General features: G+C 53.1%; 1 protein-coding gene across 1 annotated transcript; it reads right to left on the bottom strand.

Moving 5' to 3' along the window:
• Positions 1-2,801: 2,801 nt before the first annotated feature.
• EFHD1 (EF-hand domain family member D1) lies at positions 2,802-19,068 on the bottom strand. Its single transcript, XM_074833514.1, has 4 exons — positions 18,739-19,068; positions 10,841-10,988; positions 5,605-5,739; positions 2,802-4,473 (listed from the first exon to the last, which is right to left on the bottom strand). The coding sequence occupies exons 1-4, from the start codon at positions 19,044-19,046 to the stop codon at positions 4,339-4,341; spliced, it is 726 nt and encodes a 241-aa protein (XP_074689615.1). The 5' UTR covers positions 19,047-19,068; the 3' UTR covers positions 2,802-4,338.
• Positions 19,069-19,156: the final 88 nt, after the last annotated feature.

Below are 19,156 nucleotides of genomic sequence, written 5' to 3'. Positions count from 1 at the left end.
CATTCAGAAATATTTTCACCTTCTCTAAGACAAGCTTCATCTGAGTTGGGAGAAGTTTAGCACTTGCAGACATTTTTTTATCCCAGTTAGCACAAACATTACATTACTCAGACAAAAAAATTCAAAGTGTGTGTGAAACATGCCTCATCTGCAGAACCTGGCATTTTTGTAAAACATCTCATGGAGATTCAGATAATTTTTTTTTAATAGCAGATGCATCTTAAATCCTCCACAACACTCATTCAAGCCGAATAGGGAGATTGTCATGAAAATTCCAGACTCTACCTGTGCAGTTAAATTCCTGCAGGGTTCAATGACAGGACTCCAGCTGATACTGTGTAGGTGTGAAATCACCCCAGCAGCTAGTCTGGGTACCGAGGGCATGGTGTAGTTCAGAGCCCTGGATTACCATGCCAAATCATCCTCACTATTAAAAATCCGAGTGCAGGGAAGTGACATTCCTAACAAACTAAAACCCTTCCTTATTGACCCATTGTTTCCAGCCATCCTAGATTGGAAGCAAGAGCCTGCCTCCCACAGTACAGTAGCAGAGCTACAAACACAGACCATAGTGTTGGAACAGTAAATAATTGTCATAAAGCAGCCCAGACCACGTGGCAGAGTCTGTCACGTTTCCCTTCGCCACCCCCACTTTTTGTTATTTGGAAAAGTGTTTCCCGTTTGTCAAAATACCAGGGATTTCGTCTGAGAAAAGTCAACGTCTTCTCCGCAGCCTCTGTTCTCCATGTCCTTATTTGTCACATCCCTAAAAATAATAAAAACAACAAGGCAGGCAGGTGAACATCCGACTGTAGTTTTTAAAGTCAGTCACTTCAATGCAGCAGTCACCTCAGACGTCTTATGCTGAAAGACAAGACTACCACAACACAATTCTGCAACACACAATTGTTTTAAGATGTCCTTCCCACACGTGGCAAGCTGAGTTTGAAAGGCAACAATAAAGCACTCTGGTTACTCCAATCCATCCTGGACACTCCCGTAAGGTTAAAATTTGATTTGGCCACCTTAATCCTCACAGATAAAACCTGAACTCTAAGCCAGGAAGAACCTGGTCATACTGTTTCCCTTTCTCTCCGGACTGTGTTTACACTGAGCTTTTTAGGTAAGACTGCCTGCCATCACTGTCTGTCCCCTGCGGCCGGCGACAACGGCTGTGACAGAAGGAGCATCACTGAGAAACACTGCAATCTGAGGAGCCAGACAGGCTGAACCCATCCTCGGCGCTGGCTGAAGGGGTAGGGACTCCTCTGCTATACGTCTCCTGCTCTGGGAAACTTCAAACAAAAACCCTCCAGGGATCAAGGACTACCTGGAATCCCTGTTCTAGGAGATGAGCGACTTGAGGCAAGTCTTCATCCCTTCTGGGAAAGGCCCATAAGCACAACAGGCTTTTCATCAAACTTCTCTACATGCCATCCTAGACAGAGGCACTTGGGGCGTGTCAGGAGTGCCAGACCAGTATTGATGTACCAGCAGGTATCAATAAAGAGAGCTGGGATTGCCAGGACCTTTAAAGAGCCACCTGTGGCGACACCAGCCATAAAAGGAGCACAGAGCATCAAGAATTGTAATATATTAATTATAGGTAAATAGAATTAAGTATTGTCAGCCAGGAAGTATTAGATTTAGCTAGACAATTTCTTTTTAGTACTTGTGCATAACCTAATGACATTGTTATTCAATCCAATAGTTGCCAGCAAAACAGACCAATTTAGAAAGCAATTAACTTCCCAATGTCAGTTTTTGCAAAGCTAATTTCAAAATGCACATTGCTGCAACTTCAAAATAAATGTACATCCAAAAGCACTTACTGGTCACGGCACTGAATAAAGGCCCCAACTAACAGCCCCTATTTTAATCGAACAAAACTACTACAGACACACTGCTCATTTCCTTATTGAAGCTTGTCAGCTGGAGTTGACTCAAATCTATTAAAATAAAACCACTGGAAACCCTTTTTCCACCCTCTCCTCCTGCTGCCCCGGGCTCCTCACCCAGCGGCACGTTCAAAGCGGCACAAGTCAGCAGCACTTGCCACACTGCAGGGGGGAAAAAAAAAAAAAATCAGAAGCTGAAGTGTTGCAATTTTCCTGTGGAAATAGAGACTAAGGAATCTTCACCCTGATTTTACCTGACCTCCGAGACCCGAGGGCTCACAGACACACAGCAAATGCATCGACTGCCAACAATGCACAGAGCAGAGCTGCGCTGGATAAAATATTTACATCTTCCGTTTCATCACTGGATCGTACCTCAAACGATGCATGGTTATATCTCCTCCTGAGCACACCTTCCCACCAGACTGGCCGTGCCAGCAAAGCTTAGCAGATCAGCAACAGTAGAAATAAAATGCTTGGACACATTTTCAGATGTCCACATATTTTTTGGGTTTTTTTTTTTCTCCCTTCTATAAACGCAGAAAGAGGAAAAGCAAAGGGAAACCTAGCTGAAGCAACCTGCCCAGCTCCCAGCTGGGGCACTACCGGGGCTGAGACACAGTGGCTATTTTAAGAGAAGGGAAGGCTGACAGCATTCAGATGTCAACATTTAGCAGTGGACAGTATTTCAAATATTTACACAGCGATGTCCCTTTCTGAGAAATTGCAAACATTAGGGTTTTTTTACACCAGAACTGCTGTACAGAAGGGGAAGTGCTATCAAGAAGGGGCTGAACACTTCCCTCACTCATCGAAGTCAGGACACCAAGCTTTGGGGATCACTACAAGAATTTGTGAGCAAAGCGGTATATTCAGGGACCTAAAATAAACCACAGACAAGACTGAAGATAACAATAATGCTTTATTTGTACATTTCAGCAACAGGAGAAATAATTGAAGATGAAATTATCTGCTTTGTTGTAAAGTATAAAAACATTTAATTATAAATATTTAGCTAAAAAAGCGTGATTTATAAAATATAATCTGTGAAGATATATATACACAGTTTAATTGTTTAGCAATTCTTTCACCTGACATTAAAGAGTAGAGGTTTTTCTATTTACTATTCCACGCTCACAGTTTAGTGCTCACAGTTTAAGAAGCAAAACAGACAAGTGAAAAGACAACTGGTGAGTTTCGTTCTGGAAAGAAGAAAATATAAAATGCACGAACTGGGGCAATAGCACAGACAGAATTTGAGCAAACCCACGTTTCGAGAGAGGTCTCTGAGGGAACACAGCTCCCCTGCCAGGACCTATATCCACACAAGCAGTGGGCATTTTAACATTTGTGGGCAAGTTTCCCATGTTTGCAGAAGAAAATGGCTAATAATATAGTGCAATCCCTCGGAATTCCGTTCAGCAAAATGTGCTCACCTCGCTGCTCTTCCCTTCTTGAGCAGGGGTTGATCAGTATGCTGGGCTGGTGTTATCTGTCATGGCTCTAATGAAATCAAACAATGTCACCTTCATGATTCAGGATATGAGCAAATTTCCAAATAGAAAACCCCAGTGTGCCACCCGATTGCATTGTCCAGCTGGCAACATCCCTTAAAAACAGATACAGCTGCCTAAGGCTGGAAAATACAGTGAAGCCCTACAGTACACTAAACGTGATGGAATGTGAAAGAAGATACATGGTCAGGCAACTCAATTTTCTATTCCTCATTTAAGAGAGCCAGCTTCCTCCCTTCGAAGTCTTGGGAAATCTCGCCTCTTATTGAAAGGTTTGTTACTATGGCACTTCAGAGAAGAAAAACTGGAAGACTCTACAACATGCTGAGTGGCAGAAAATGCTACAGGAAATGATAATTAATTTGATCCATGTCCCTAGTAACTATCTTTCTCTCTTCACAGTGTTTTCACAGTGCCTGCGGCACGGGGCTTTGAGGAAGAACAGGGATAGTCAAGGATGCGTGACAACACCCAACAGCAGTACAAACGTACAGGAAGTCAGGCTGTACTTTGTACACCCTGGTTTACACAAGACCTCGCCACTTGCCTGTAAGCAAGGAATGAATTAATACGGGGTTAAGAGAAAAAGGATGTATAGAAAAGAAGGAAAGAATCAAGTAGGCAAACACGACACTTGTCAGTGCTCACCCATGATTTGCTATCTGCTGTTTCTGCTTCAGGGTGATGTGCTCCTGACAGTTCAGGGCAAACAGCGCGTACACAGCTCTTGCGATGCACATCACTATGAATGCATGGTAACTGCAAGAGCTGTGCCCTTTGAAACTCGGGAGGGTCTTCAGGAGAGGAAGGCTAGCGAAGCTGTGATGAGTTTTAGGCAGGATCCAGGCAGTTTTCTCCAGGTAGAGCCCTGATCTGGGAAACGTACCAAGTCATGTGCAATCTCAGAGTGCATACTGGCTGGTCGGTTACTGGGTAAATGCAGACTTTAACTCCCTGAAAGCCGCTCGGCGGTGTTTCCTTTCCTCCTCTTCCCGCTTTCGCTCATCCTGCTCAGCTTTTATCTCTGCTTCAAACTTACTGGCTGAAGAGAGGGCTTGGACCTTTATGAGAGAGAAAATAAAAAAAGTGTCAAGCCTCGCATCAGCGGGAGAGCCAGAGCCTGAACTACTCCCAGATGAGCAACGCAGAACTGTTTGCTGCACCTCCCAGTGCTTGCTGGGAAGCTGTCAGGATGGGTCAAGAATTAATTACACTGCAGTGCTTGGGTATTTACACCCAATATGTGTTAGCTTGCTTGACTTTAACATCAACAAAAGGAAGGTCATTTACTAAAAAGTCACTAACAAGTGACCAAAACAATGCTGTCAGTACTGGGTCACAAACATTCTTTCTGTAAGCAGGCAGCACAGCATAAATTGTGAGTATACAGTGGGAGAAACTACTGCAGAAAACAGTTCTGAACCACAGCCAAATCTGAGAACATCATACTACACCATGGATAATCTGCAGATCAAAGAGACATTGTTTATTTGCTGGCTATTTTTCCAGCTTTTATCTCAGCACATCTGCTGTGCAATAGCTATGCTATGCTCTTGGGAAAAAACTTCTTATATAAACAAGCAGGATTATTTTCTCTCCAAGAGAGCGTTCAAAAAGGGTGCTTTGTCAGCTTCAAATGGTGCAAAGCTCTTTCTGCCAACCCCAGGACCCTGCAGAATAATTCTGATTCCAAAGGTAACAGAGAGCCGCTCGAGAAAAAGATGTCTGAAATCCTATACTCCAAAATACTCCATTCACCACTGAACTCAGAGTGTTCTGGGTGAGGGAGGTTTTGCAAAATGGGAAACTCGGTCCCTATTGTATTAGTTTCCAGGACACTTTTGTCTTTAAAGGCGGTCAGCCAGCTAGTCCCATAGAGCTCCCAGTCACAGGGACACAGGTCAGCCAGTCAGCTCTACCAGGGTAAGACCCAGAGCACAGATGGTGAATTGAGCTGTTCTAGTGTTGACACATCTGCAGAAGAAGGCTGTAGCTAGAGTCCAACAAAGTTGCAAGAGAAAAGCTATGGCTAAGTTGGGGGGGGGGGGCGGGGGGGGCATGAAATACACTCCCCTTTAGCTAGGGAGAAATCTGGCAGTATCTTCAGTTGAAAAGCCAGCAGGGTCAGTGCCTCAGTGGCAATTAAGGCCTGCGTGCAGAGGTTTCTCATGTTCCTCTGTGCCACACCATACCTTTGCTTCAAAGAAGTTCTTGGCTCCTTTGACTCCTTCAATGGAGACATCGATCTCCGAGAGCTTCGCAAGAGTCAACAGGCCACTGTCCTCCTCGAGTTCCCCAGCTGCAGCTTTATGGAAAATCAGCAGAAACTAGGAAGACAGAGAGAAAATATTCAAGTTCTTCACTGAGGCTCAAACAACTTAAAATGCAGACAGCACATTTACCTGGAGAGTGCTGGAATTCACATTTCTGAGTACAGGAAATCAGGTCTTTATAAACCAAGTGGCACCATGGAACTTGTGCTCCAGTGCCCTGGCTCCAGCACACAGCCCTGTTTGACTAAAAGGGATAGGAATCTCATAGGAAAAGAGGGTTTCCTGGGGAGCAGAGCCCTGCTGAAGCACAGCTCCTACCGAGCCTGGGCTGCTACATGGCCAGAGGAAGGTGGCCACCTCTCCACCTGCCTAGTCCAACTGTATCAACCGGCTCAGACATACCTCTTTATGTCCCCACACCCTAAAAGTGTATTCACAGACCCCCCACCAGCTTCCCCAGTGTTCTGGGGGCTCAGATCACAACCCATGACAACAAAAGCAGGGCAGAGACAACCCTGGCTCACACCTGAACCCCAGGCTCCCTGAACCAAGGCACCAGCACACTCCTGTTAGAGACAACAGCAGCCCAAGTGTGTGCATGCCCTTGTGAGACACTTGAACAAGTGTCCACAGAGCAACCTGTTTTGAAACCTTTGTCCTGCACTGGATCATAGACATTTAACAAATCACTGAGTCACTACAGCAGAGTGCCTATTGGCAAGTGAATTGCAAAGGGAAACAAACTAAAAGAGAGCTGTATTACACTCCAGGAAAAAACACTTTTTTTTGCAGAAGGGACAAAACCTGCCTGCTTAAAAATAAAGACCTCTGCACCACCTCCCACCTGCTAACCAAACTCCAGGCTAAGATGTGGATGCTCTCTGCGTAATTGGAGAGGTCCTCTAACTCCCTGCTGTTCTTGGCCATCCCAGAGGTGTCTCAACTTTGGAACAGCACAGAAAGAAGAGAGACAGGGACAAGCCACCCAGTACAAAAGGAGCACAAGCAACAAAGCTGCGCCACTGCACTACTTCAGTCCAGGGCAGAGGGCTGCGAATACCATGTAGAGTTGTCCTGAAATCCATTTGCACAGGAACATCAAATATCTCAAGTGCTGTGCTCCTCAGACTGCCGGGTTTGGGACTTTGCTTCTTCCTGCAGAGAACCCGAGCTGTCCCAGAGGAGGGCAGCAGAGTCCTAGCATCGGCGCTGAGCCAGCCCCTAAAGCGCTCGCCTGCTTCAAGTTGCTCGCAGAAGCTGGTGGAGATGCAAGAGTCTGGGAAGGCCTCCCATGGGGAAGGGTGTGGAGATGACAGCAGCGCTGGCTGCCCTCTTGCAGAGGCAGCATCACCAGGCATTGCTTCATGCAACAGCCTCGTAACCCGTGTGCTCAGCACAGAGCAGCCAGAAAGCTGCTGGGGGAGGGAATTTTTTCCCCTCCAAACACATGTAAGAAATTAAATGATGGTCTGCTGAATGGGCAGAACATCCTGCTCAGAAAGAAACCAAATCCTCCCTAAGACATCCTCTCCCTCTGCTCAGATCCGCTGGATTCAGGCTAGTTCCTCTCCTCCTCCACCACCGAGCACGGGGACACCGAGGGCCGGCAGCCAGACTGGCATTAGTCATGGTTCCTCCTCATAGTTTCTGCTCCACCCTCTGAGTCCCACTTCCTGGCATCAGAAAAGAGCAGCGGAGGCAGCGCAATCCTGAGGCCTGGTACAGCTCTCACCCCGGGAGGGACTGGAAACACCCAGTCATGAGTACAAGTGTGCATGAATCATCCTGAAACTAAGGGACAGGGCAGCAATCCTCCGGTGGAATATGGGCTGCCGTGGCCGGGAAGGGCGGGCGGAGCTAAAGGAAATCACGGACTGAGCCACCATCTGGGGTGGCCACAGCATAACGTCAGCCCCCAGGATCCAGTGAGGTGGCCTACGGGGCATCATGCTGGTTTCCACAGGAGCTCTGGAGAAATCCTTCCTCCCGTCAGCACACTGCCTGCAGCTCACCTCACAAGTTATTTGTCCTCAAGGCATCAGTCTCTACTAACTGGAGAACACCAGGAATCTACATTCAGCTCCCACTCCCAGCCTGTCTCATGCCCTTGCTGGACCCAGGACACATCACATGCAGCTAACCCTCGGGGAAAGGTCAAGAGAGAAGCAAAAGTGAGTAACTTTGGTACCTTTAAAAGCTGTGCTCTCAAGGAGGACGTGACACACACTTTCCACCCCGCTAACCTCATAAGAGAGAAGAAATACCTGCTCTCACATCCTTCGTGATCCAAGACTCACCCCATGGTGCCAGGTCTCAGAGCAATGCTACAGTTACAACAGCCTCACCGGGCACTGTGCTGGCCTCAGGGATGCGAGGGAAGGTACGGGATTGACCAGCAGCAGCAGCAGCCGCCTTGCAACAGCTTGCCAGAAAAGCAGTGCCACCCATGGTGTGGTTTGCACCAACCCTGATAGCAAACACATGATGTGGGTCAGCATTGAACCTGGTGTGGGCGTGGGGGACAGTGGGCGGATTTTTGTGGGTTGTAGATAGCAGCTACAATTAGACATTACTATTCTAGCAATTAATTCTGGTTTCCTGTGGTAATGACGGAACTAGACAGTCAGAGGTGGTTTTTTTTCCCCCCACGGTACCTATCTTTTTAAGCCTAAATTTCTTTTCTTGAGTCACAGAGGGAGTCTTGTGCAGTTAATTGTTGATATATTGATGGACGCTCAAAGGTCAGTGGTAGAAGGCAGCTTTCCTAACAGGGCCGGTAGTTCATCAGCAGCAAGTCAGAGCCATACAAGCCTGCTTTCCAGGCAACAGCCTACCTGGGATGGGAGGACATGACACTACCCAAAAGCAGCAACAAAAGGTGACCTATTGCAAGTCAAAGCGGTCCTCACCAATTCTCTGGCCAGGCCACGAGAAGCATGTCAGGACTCCTTATTCTCTGGAGAGGCAGACAGGAGCCCCCAGTACTCAAATTACACCCTGGTGAGTTTGGACACTCGTTTAAACCAGGGTTTCTCCTCGTTTTGTCAGAGTGCCCCAAGTCACCTTGGTCACCCTCCATGTGCTTGCTCATCACCACCAACAGGAAGCAGAGTGGAGCAGGGCTGCGGGCTGGTTCAGGCCTCCTCACCCACCAGAAAACCTGTGTCCCTGCCAGTCCTCTGCCCAAACACAGCAGCTGGACACGGCGCATCTGCCACAAGGCAAGAAGCCTCCTGCTCCTCTCTACCACGGGAAGCTTTGGGTACGTGCCAAAGCTGCCGTGTAATTTGTCCCCAGAGCTCTGCCAGTGATGTTCCCATGTGCCACTCAAGCTTGTGTTTGCTTGACCATCGTTTTGCAGCTGGTGAGAAGCTACAACAGCACCCGCTGCCACGTGCCAAGGGCTGGCAGCACAGGCAGCCTGTGCCAGCTGACGGGCGGCTGTGCAGGGGGCTGTGCTCCAAACAGGTGGCAGCAGAAGAGGAGCTGCCTTGCCACTTGTGCCATGCTCCGGGTGCCAGGACACCACCGCATCTTCCAGAGCCTTGAGGATAAAGGCACTTCTCTTTCACAGGAGAGAGCCCCTGCGGCAAGCCCAGAGGCTGTCCCCAGCTCTTCACCCAGGGTGAGGGGTGGCCCAGAGGCACGCACAGCGACAGAGGGCTCCTCCAGCCCACGCAGTGATTTGGCAATCATAGTCTGACTTGGGGCTAAGGGCACGGTGCTCTTCCTGCTCCACTGGATTCTTTGCTACCCCCAGTTCACCTCTGACCAGGCACATCTCCTTCCCTGCTCAGAGGAGCTGCCAGCTTAGGGCTTTGCTGCTGTGCACAGACAGGCTCTCACTTCCCAGATTTGCATGTCTTTCCCCCTCTCTCTAAGGGCTGGGCCCCATAACCCAACAGTCTTTGGCCTCTGTCTTCTACTACTGCCCTCTTGCAGTGAAAGAAATGCAGCAAAACCCTTGGGGGACGAAAGCAGGTGGAGATGATGTGACATGCCAGCACACAGGCAGGGCAGCAGCTCTCTGAGCTGCCAGTCACCCCTCACGCCCTGACCAGCCCAGCCGGTCACAAGCCCTGGCTGCTCATCCTCCCTCCCAGGCACTGCCAAAGGTCTTGGCACTTCCAAAATGAAGAACTCCATGTCCTGAGTTGCGGGGAGCTCTGCACCTCGTCTCCACACCCAAACCCCCACCCTGGAGGAGGCATGGTGAGAGCACAGCCCCTGCAGAAACAAGGCAGCCCAGCCGCTCAGGGCCCTTCGCAGCCACCCGCTAGGGTGGGAGGAAGCAGCACAGCCCTCACCACCAGTGCAGGACACAGAACACTAACTCAGAAAGCCACAGTGTGACGTACGATTCTGACCGAGACAGCAGACAAAGCCTGGGAGGAGGAGATGATGCAACAGGAGGTTTCGGTATCTGGGCTCCCCCTTCCTGTTGAGACAAGTTGGGTACCCTTGAGTGCATGCACGTCACTGCTCAAATGCCCCTCTTCCTCCAGCCGGCAGCAGTTCCTGGCCTGCCCACACTGCTTCCAGTGGTCTCAGCACAGCGGTGACAGACAGACCTGTTCGCTGTGTGTCCCTGCTGAGCCAGCATGCAGTACCAAACTGCTGCATCGCCACATTTAGTCCTTGCTGCAGGGAGGTGACCACCCCTCGCGAAGCTTGCCGTGGCTGCTCACTGCATGATGCAGAGAGGGACCCAATATGAACTGGAAGAAGCCACCTCCTGTGCCCCATGACACCAGCTGCTCTGAGCAGAGCCCTTGCCCTGCACCCTCAAATGAGGCCTGAGCTGCTGTACTGCAGGAGCCCAGCAACGATCCTTGTACCTGAAGGCATGTGCCACCTCCAGCTACAGCAGGGAGCTCTATCAGCACCCCCAGGCAGCTGCAGCAGGGCTCAGATGTGCTCCCAAAGCAAGCAGGGAGGCTGGAGAGCTTTGGCATCAAGTACCATTACTGTCACACGGAGATGGATGTTGACAGCACTCCGCACGGCACGGGGAAGCTCACCTGCTTCTCCACTGCACCCACAGCTGGAGAAACACGGAGGGGACAGGGCTACCTACAGCCAGAGTACAGGGCCTGGCTGTCTTCTCCCTCTGCCCCACAGCCACATCCCCGTCTGCTCCTGCAGCCACCCTCACCTCACGGAAGCTGAGCTTCCCGTCAAAGTCTTCATCCACCTCCTTGATCATGTTCTTCAGCCCCAGGTGGGTCTGCGGGGCTCCCAGTTTTTCCATCATCAGCTTCAGCTCCATCAGGTCGATGTACCCATCCCGTCCTGAGTCATACCTGCAGATGCAAAGGGGAAGGGGTCAGCTCTCATCATCCCTCATGTCCATCTTCCCAGAAGAGGAACTGTGCAAATGGATAAAGTCATGGGGTGGTTCAAAGCTCAGGAGAGAGGGGAAGCCGCACGACGCAGCCAGTGCTGAGATATGTTAAGCGCAGGGAAGTAGCTGGCAGCTTTCAGAGCTGTCTCAGAGAGAAGTGCTCAGAGGAACTCAGACCGAACCACCCACACAAAAGGTGCATGGAGGAATTCAGCTTATCTCAGTGGGATTTCCATCTCGCCCACTTATGTGTCCAGCTCAAAGGTTACGTGCACACAGCTTAGACCATACACCAGCGTGGTGAGGAAAAGGCATGCCAGAGCCAGCTGCTGCCAGGTATCCTGCTCGTTTTGAGGAGAAACAGGGAGCAGAGACCAACCAGAACCTCCCAGCAAATAGCAGCTATCTATCTTTGTAAGCAAAACACACCCCCTCTAGCTGTTAAGATCTTTCCTCTCCAAAACACTTTTGTACTACACAAGCACTGTGCTTCAGGGCAGCTGTTTATTCAGTGTCCCTGGGCAGAGCAGAAAGGCAGTCCCGGGGCAGCACAGCAATCCCAGCCGGTGCCTCAGGCTGCACCACAGGGCCAGGCTGGCAGAGGAAACCAGTGCCCACCTCTAGAAGCAAGACCAGAGCAGGACCATGCTCCCAGTGGAGCACAAAGGGCTGCAAGGACTCGTTGCAGGAGGAGAGAGCACCCATTTAGGGATGGAGAGGCAGTGACCTGCCATGCTCAGCCTGGGACCATGCACAAACTCCCACCTTCCGCTGAGGGTGTGAGTAAAGCATCCGGCCCACTCAGCAACCAGCACTTCACACCCACCAGGGCCATCGCTGGGTTTCAAAGTCCAAAGGCTGGAGGGATGGGCGCTCTGCTATCAGACAGCCAGACAACAGCCCTCCCTCATCCTGGTCCTGCCATCAGGGTCCAGCACAAAGCAGGGTCTGCCAAGCTGGGCTCAGCCCTGGTGCACAGCCTGCCACTGCCTCCTTGCCACTATCTCAACCCCAACAGTTAAATCCTTTCAATCATTCAGAAAGGAAACCCTAGGCAGAGCACTGAAGCTTTCCCATTGTCAGAAGCTGGTCAGATCCTCCCACTCATCATCTTTCATTGACTGTTAGCTCTCTTCCAAAGAAATAAGGGCTGTAGCCATCCCAGACAGAGACCTGCACAGTTGTGGTTACCCTGGAAGAAAGCCCTTTCCAGCTGAGAAACCTCACAGCCACAGAGGAAGCTGTGGCAGAGGAAGGCATGAACAGAGCTGCTGGTCCCGAGCAGCTCACAGGCATGGGCAGCACCAGGCAGGGCTGCAGCCAAGAGCTCTGCCCTTGCCTCCACACGCACAGGCACAGGGTGCTCTTCCCCCACACTGAGGTGGCCTCCACAGTTTTCCAGAGTCCCACCACCTCCACAACCATCTTTATACTCTCTGTGACACTTTGTTTCCAAGGGTCCCAGGCCCTAGAGATCCCAAATGACAGGGACATCACCACCAGGCTGGTGTGCAGCCCCTCCTACCAATCTGCCTGCAAGCTTTGCACCCAGCAAACCTGTGAGCCCACCAGGCCAGACGGCTTTCTGGGAAACTAAGAAAGAAATCTCCGTCAGAGCAGAAACCAGGTCACAGACCTGAGACATCACAAGGAGGAAAGGCAGCGGGTTCATCACAGCAAGAAAAGCGTCAGTTAATTAAGGCACACGTTCACAGCATCACCCAGCCCAGCTCGGACACGCACTTCCAAGACCTCACAGAAGCGTAAGAAGTGCAATATTTAATTGTCAATTTGCTTTACCTTTAAGTTTGGGAGAAAGGGTGTGGAGCCATTCCTCTGAAGTAAGGCAGTTGGAGAGGCAGTGCCTTTGATCAGATAAAGCAGCAAAGCCTATCGTGGCAGGGAGGCACTGGGGATTGGGAATGGGGTGGTTTGGGGTTTTTTTTTGGCCCCAGTAAACTCACACTACCCTTTGGCTGGGCATGGAAGTAGGACTACACTGAGGCCCCCACCAAGGGCTGCCCATTCAGGGCCAGGACACTGCCCAGTCCCCCTCAGAGGCATTAGATAATGGAGATGGAGGCAGAGAGGGCACAAGCCCAGCCTGTGCTTGCCATGGGCACCTCACCCTTCTGCTACAGACACTACCTGCAGGCAAACACCATCCCTAGGTGCCTGCCCCAGCACTAAGCCCGGGGGCCAACGCGCCGCCCCGAAAGGGTTAAGCATGGGGCACAGCTCCAGGGCTCGTCATCCCTGCAGAGAGGCAGCACAAAGCCAGGATTGTGAGAAATGGGGTCTTGCCAGTAGCAGCCGTGGCGGCAGAGCAGCACGCTGTACCAGCCGCACAATGGGTGTTGAGCACACCGGGCCGGGGTACAGCTGGTGCCGAGATGCACCCTGAAATCTGGCTACTGGTGCCTCGCAGTCAGGGACAGCCAGACAGAGGGACACTGAAGCCCCCAGACGCTCGCTGCCAGCCCCGCAGAGCAACAGCAGCACCCTGCAAACTGCTGCATTCCTTCCCCGCCCCCCTCGCCTCCTGAAACAGCCAGAGTATTTTAGGACCTGGGTACAGCCACTCGGCTGCCACTGAGCCGCGCAGCCAGACTATTTAGGGAGAGGCATATTTATAGGGCATGAGAGATGGCGCAATTCATTCCCCCCGCCCCCCCACAAGCACTCGGCGCAACGGGGCAGGGTTGCACCTTGTTGGCCGGCACACCTCAGACCTACCAAAAGCTCCACTGTCTGCTTTTTGGGAGCTTCCCTGCAGGGCCAGGGCCCAACGCTCACACCCGTTTCACTGCCTGCACAGCAGCCCTGTCCCAGTGACAGGCACCTGTAAGCCCTCACAAGCAGCACAGGCAGAGCAGGAGGAGGGCACCAGGGCAAGCATCCCAGCATCCCATGGAGCCATCCCATCCTGTACTCCAGGAGTGGCACAGCAAGAGTATGCAGCACTCGGGTGCCTTGCCAGCCCCCCCAGCCCCGCTGTCACACCGGAGATGTGCTTCCTTTGGGCTCAGAGCTCCCCAGGCCACAAGCCAAGCCTCACCGCGGAGATACACAGGTATTACGGACAGAGGGGCTCTCGCAACGACAGGCAAAGACATCTCGCATTGCAGGTGGGCAACTTCAGCAGCGAGTCAGTGCTGTGGCCACGGTGGGTCCCCACCTGCGACGGCTGGGACGCCGCAGGCAGCTACGAGCACCGCAGCCAGCACGATAAGGCTTCGCAGCGCCGCCACAGCAGCGTTCCTGGCAGCAGATGAGACACAGGCAGCGGCTGCCAAAATCTGCTGCAACAAGGATGCGCCCAGATTCCCACGCTGGCTCGCTTCCACCCGGGCTGCAGAGCGTGCCCAGCTGCCGAAGCACTGGGGGAGGAAAGCAGAAGCAGAAATTGGGGGAGGAAGGTGGAATACTTGCTGAACAGACTTGCTTAACATTAAGAAGTGGGTTACACATGATTTCTGCCCAAGTACAATCACTGTAATGGTGTTATGCAGCACAGCTTGGGGGGTTACACCACAGAAGAAAGAAGGGTCAAGAGGGAGGGAAAAGGAGATATTGAGGGCTGCATCACCTGTAATGACTCTGCAGTCACCTCCCCAGCTGCCTGAAAAACCCCAAGGAGAAAAAAAAAAGGTAGTTGAATGAGAAATCCCAAATTCTGAAGGATCAAAGAGCAGTTTCTAAACATTCATGCTTCTTGAGAAAGGCTGGAAAGAAAACCTGCCCTCCCTGTACACGTTTGCCATACCTGAGCTTGCTCCACATGCTATGGGCACCTGCACTTTGATCTGCAGTTCCTGCATGCTGCAATGGCCTAATACAGGCTTTGAAATAAAGCAGTCAGAATAATGGTGCTGAAGTAGTAATAATCTCCTCTTAAATATTTCAAAATCCTTTCTAAGTAGTACTTTATTCCCTCTGAGCATCCCATTTCACCTTACATGGAGAGTGAGGTGCTGATCTCTTCTCCCTCAATTCCAGTGATAGGTGCGTGGGAATGGTCCAAAGCTGCCTCAGGGGAGGATCAGGCTGGACACTAGGAAGGATTTCTTTACCGAGAGGGTGATCAGACACTGGAACAGGCTTCCTAGAGAGGTAGTCGATGCCCCAAGCCTGTCAGGGTTCAAGAGGCATTTGGACAATGCCTTTAACAACATGCTTTAAGTTTTAGTCAGCCCTGAAGTGGTCAGGCAGTTGGTCATTGTAGGTCCCTTCCAGCTGAAATAGTCTATTCTGCTGCTGAGAGCTTTGGAAAGAATTCCTCCATACAGGAGTGGGAACAGGCTCCTCAGCCACGTGCAGCTCCGTCCTCCCCAGCCCAGGCAGCAGCAGCTCTCCTGCTCTTGGAGGGAAAAGGGCAAGATGAAAGTCTCCTCCAGCAAGATCTCCTCTGAGAGGCTGGGCAAGACCCAAGGCACTGAAGCCTGCAGGGCCCAGGCTGGTTGGCCAAGTCCCCATGGGGATGACCCCCCCCACCACCGAGTGCTGGGACTCCAGAGACAGCCGGTCACAGACCAGAGATGGCCAGTCCCACCGGGAGCACGGCAGTCCTGAAGCGTGCAGGTCTGCTGCAGCACATCAGACACGTCCCTCGGTACGGGAGCAGCCGGTGAGGGGCTCCCAAGTGCCTCCAGGAGGGCAAGGGGACATCACAGCCTCTCCCACCGGCCAGGCACAAGGCACTTGCGAAACATGTGGGCAACACACGAAATTCCTTAAATACAAAAGCAATAGCATGGCTGGAATTTCTCCACTCCCTCGCACCCCACAGATGAAGCCAGTGGCTGTTTTCCTCCCCCCTACATCCCTCAGAAAGGTCACTCGCGCCAGGCACAGCCTCACAGCCTGGCTCTGACACCCCCTCTGCCATTTCCCTGGACAAGATGGCACCAAGGGGAGCTGTGAGACTCCAGAGCTCCTGAGGGTTTGTGCACAAGACTTTGGGAAGGGAGGTTATCATGGTTACCACAGTCCTCACACATTGTCAGAATAGGCAGCTAATTAGGTCACATTATAATTAGCCTAAGCTGCAGACTTCCTGGTCCCTTTGCCAAAAAAAACACCCACCCCAAGAGCTGCCTGCACCCAGCAGCCCCCACATGCTCCTGCACAGCCCCAGCACCCGCAGCAGACACCTGCACCCCATCTCCAGGGGAATGGGGCTGAAATGGGGGGATGCTGCCGAGACAAGCCTTGGACAAGAGGGTGAAAAGCGAGTCCAACCGTGGCAGCAGGAGCGAGGAGCATCGTTTCTGCTTTGGAAGGACACTTCCAGCGCAGCCAGCCGCACTCAGCACCCAGATGCGGCACTGGATTTTGGGAAGCCCTGTGTTCAGACAAGCCCTTTGCCTCCACCCTGGCACAGGGTGGTCACAGCCACCAGCCGTACTGTGGGACGCCCCGACAGACACCAGAGCAGCCACTATCACCAGCAACTCTCTCTTCCCAGCCAGAGCACCCTGACCCGGCCCACATTGTGCCTGCGTCCCACAGGCTCAAGTTTAGTCTGAATACAGATTTACAAGTCCCACTAAACTGCTAAGAAACACTTCTGGATGGGAAGTTTGATAGCGGAAACCTGGCATCCCGTGGCAGTGAGAAGATACATCCCTGACTGTCAATGGTCTTTTTACCGTGCGTAAGAAAGACCCCAGGTTGCGGTGGCCAGGTCCAATAAGCCATACAGATAATAAAAGCCTTAATCACATTAACTCAAGCTCTGACGGGCAGGAATTAAGGAGAACATTTCCTCTCCTCCGGGATCACATGGTGTCGGCCAGTACTTGAAACGGGTCGCTGGGAGCAGATGGAGCAAAGACCAGATCCTCCACCACCGCTAACCCCGGGTGCCTGTAACAGAGCGAAAACCAGGACAGGGTTTTCGGTCCACCTGTCCGGGAAGCACAGGGGAGCAAACCAGGACGGGGTTTTCGGTCCACCTGTCCGGGAAGCACAGGGGAGCAGGCAGCCCAGCTTCTTCCCCTTTTGGCACGGCTGGCCGGCACTCAGCTGCGATAGTCCTCACAGGGCGTGCAATGTTTTCTAGCTACATTGACCAGCTGATTAGCATTCAACTGCAAAGCCTAGGTTTCCCCGCTTACAAGGCCGGCGTTTAATGAGCTCATTGTTGAAAAATTCGGCTGCAATTCAGCTCTTCCACTTTTTATTTCCCAAACCACTGCTGTTCCTTTCCTCATCCCTACTGAGGCAGCACCACTGCCCCACTCCAGGCTCTCACCCGCAGCTTTTGGGCGCTGCAGCTGCCGGCATCGTTTGTCCTCCTGCCCTCGCAGCGCCTTGTCTCAGTCCTCCAGAGTGGGATCCCCTTTAACGGTGTCAGAAGGGGCACAGGAGCAAGCAGAGCAGCAGTCTCGCCTGGACCACCTCCCTTCCCACACCCAGCTGCCGACACAACGCTGCCCATGCAACAAAGAGCTCTGGTGAGCTCACAAAAGCCCATCGCGCCTTATCTCCCAAAGCGACAGCCCCGGCTGGGGCCAGCAACACCCCGCAGCACTGGGAGCATTCAACCAGACTCCTGGGCTCCTCACAATGACCCCAGCCTCCAGGATGCCCAAGGCAGCTTTCAGGTAGGAGGAGGAGAACCTAACAAGTTACAAACCCCGCTGTGGTCACCTCCATAAACTGAAGTAGGTCTTTGCACCTTGCCGTGCCAGCCCACGTAGCACCTCTGTGGCCTGGCCACCCCGTGCCTGGCAGCAGCTCACCCCCGGTCTGGTAGCCCTGCCTGTGGCCAGCTGGCACGGGCAACTGCCTGCCCGACCCTCTCCTTGGGGCTGGGAGGGCCTCAGTCCCCAGGAGCACAGCGTTTTGCGATGCTGGAGGAAAACCTGAGCGTGGGTAATCAAAGTTACCCAGGCAAAGCCCAACTGCAGGAGCTCAGGACGGGGCTCCTGGGGGAGAGACACGGGCTGGATCGTGGCCCCGGGAAGGGCCAAGTCTTTCTGCTTCCAGAACCGGCTCACTACATTGCCACCAGCAGCTGGACTTTCACACAAACCTTCCTGCCAGGAGGGGATCTCCATCCCAGCCCACAGGAACGGGGAAGCGAAAGAAAGCTGTGCCCAAGCTTCCTTTGGGTGCACAGGAGGGAGCACAAAGCCTGGCAAAGAGAAGAGAGCCATGGATATGGCCATAGCACTGCCGGGCAGCGCCAGCAAAGCTGCTGGGGATGTCCAGGGTGGCAGTGGCTGCAAGCAGATGTCCAGGGTCACTGCAAGGCCCTGGGACACAGACCCGCCAGGTGCCCCGGGGTGGGGGACGGCAGCGCCTGGGCTCTCCCAGCCCCCCATCCCACTCAGAGTGTCCCCCAAAGCTCGTGGGTACCACCACAAACAGCCATCGTCCTGAAGGCTACAGCAGAGGCAATCCCAGGCCCCAGGCTGAGCTCCAGCCCCGAGTCTGAGGCGAACACCCCCCAGCCCCCCCAAAGCCAAGGAACAATATGGGGATCAGATGGCGCTGGTAACCCGCCGCAGCTTCTTCCAGCCCGACCGCAAAACGGCAGAGAAATGCAAACAGCTCGCCAAGAGCAGGCAGCCTCTCTCCAGATGTCCCCCCGGGGAAAAGCGCGGGGAGGGCCTACGGAGGGGGGGGCGGGGGGGGGAAGGCAGAGCCCCAAACCCGACGGCAGAGCCCGCAGCCCGCCCCCCGCCCCCCGCCCCACTCACAGCCGGAACATGCGCTCCATGTCCTTGATCTGCCGGCGGCTGAACTCCTTGAACTCGGTGTAGGGGTTGAAGACGGCGGCCCGCCGGGGCTGCGCCGCCCCCTCGTTGATGTCCTGCCGCCGGCACAGCTTCGCGCTCAGCTCCGCGCCCGCGCTGCCCGTCAGGCAGCTCCGCGCCGCCTCGTCCCCCGCCGCCGGCGGCTCCTCGCCCTTGGCCGCCGCCTCGCCCGCCCCGACCGCCGCCGCCGCCCCGCTCTCCTCCAGCTGCAGCCGCCGCTGCAGCTTCTGCGCCAGCTCCTCCGAGGCCATGGCCCCGCTCCGCGCCGCGCCGCTCCGCTCCGGCCGGGCCCGCCCGCCCCGGCCCGCAACTTTATTCCCTCACTTGGAGGGAGCGGGGCGGGACGGGGCGGGACGGGGAG

The sequence above is a fragment of the Strix aluco genome, chromosome 9 (assembly GCF_031877795.1).
Source record: "Strix aluco isolate bStrAlu1 chromosome 9, bStrAlu1.hap1, whole genome shotgun sequence".
Lineage (NCBI taxonomy): Eukaryota > Metazoa > Chordata > Aves > Strigiformes > Strigidae > Strix > Strix aluco.
The sequence above is the reverse complement of the archived record's forward strand: the minus strand, read 5'-3'. Positions and strand labels throughout refer to the sequence as shown.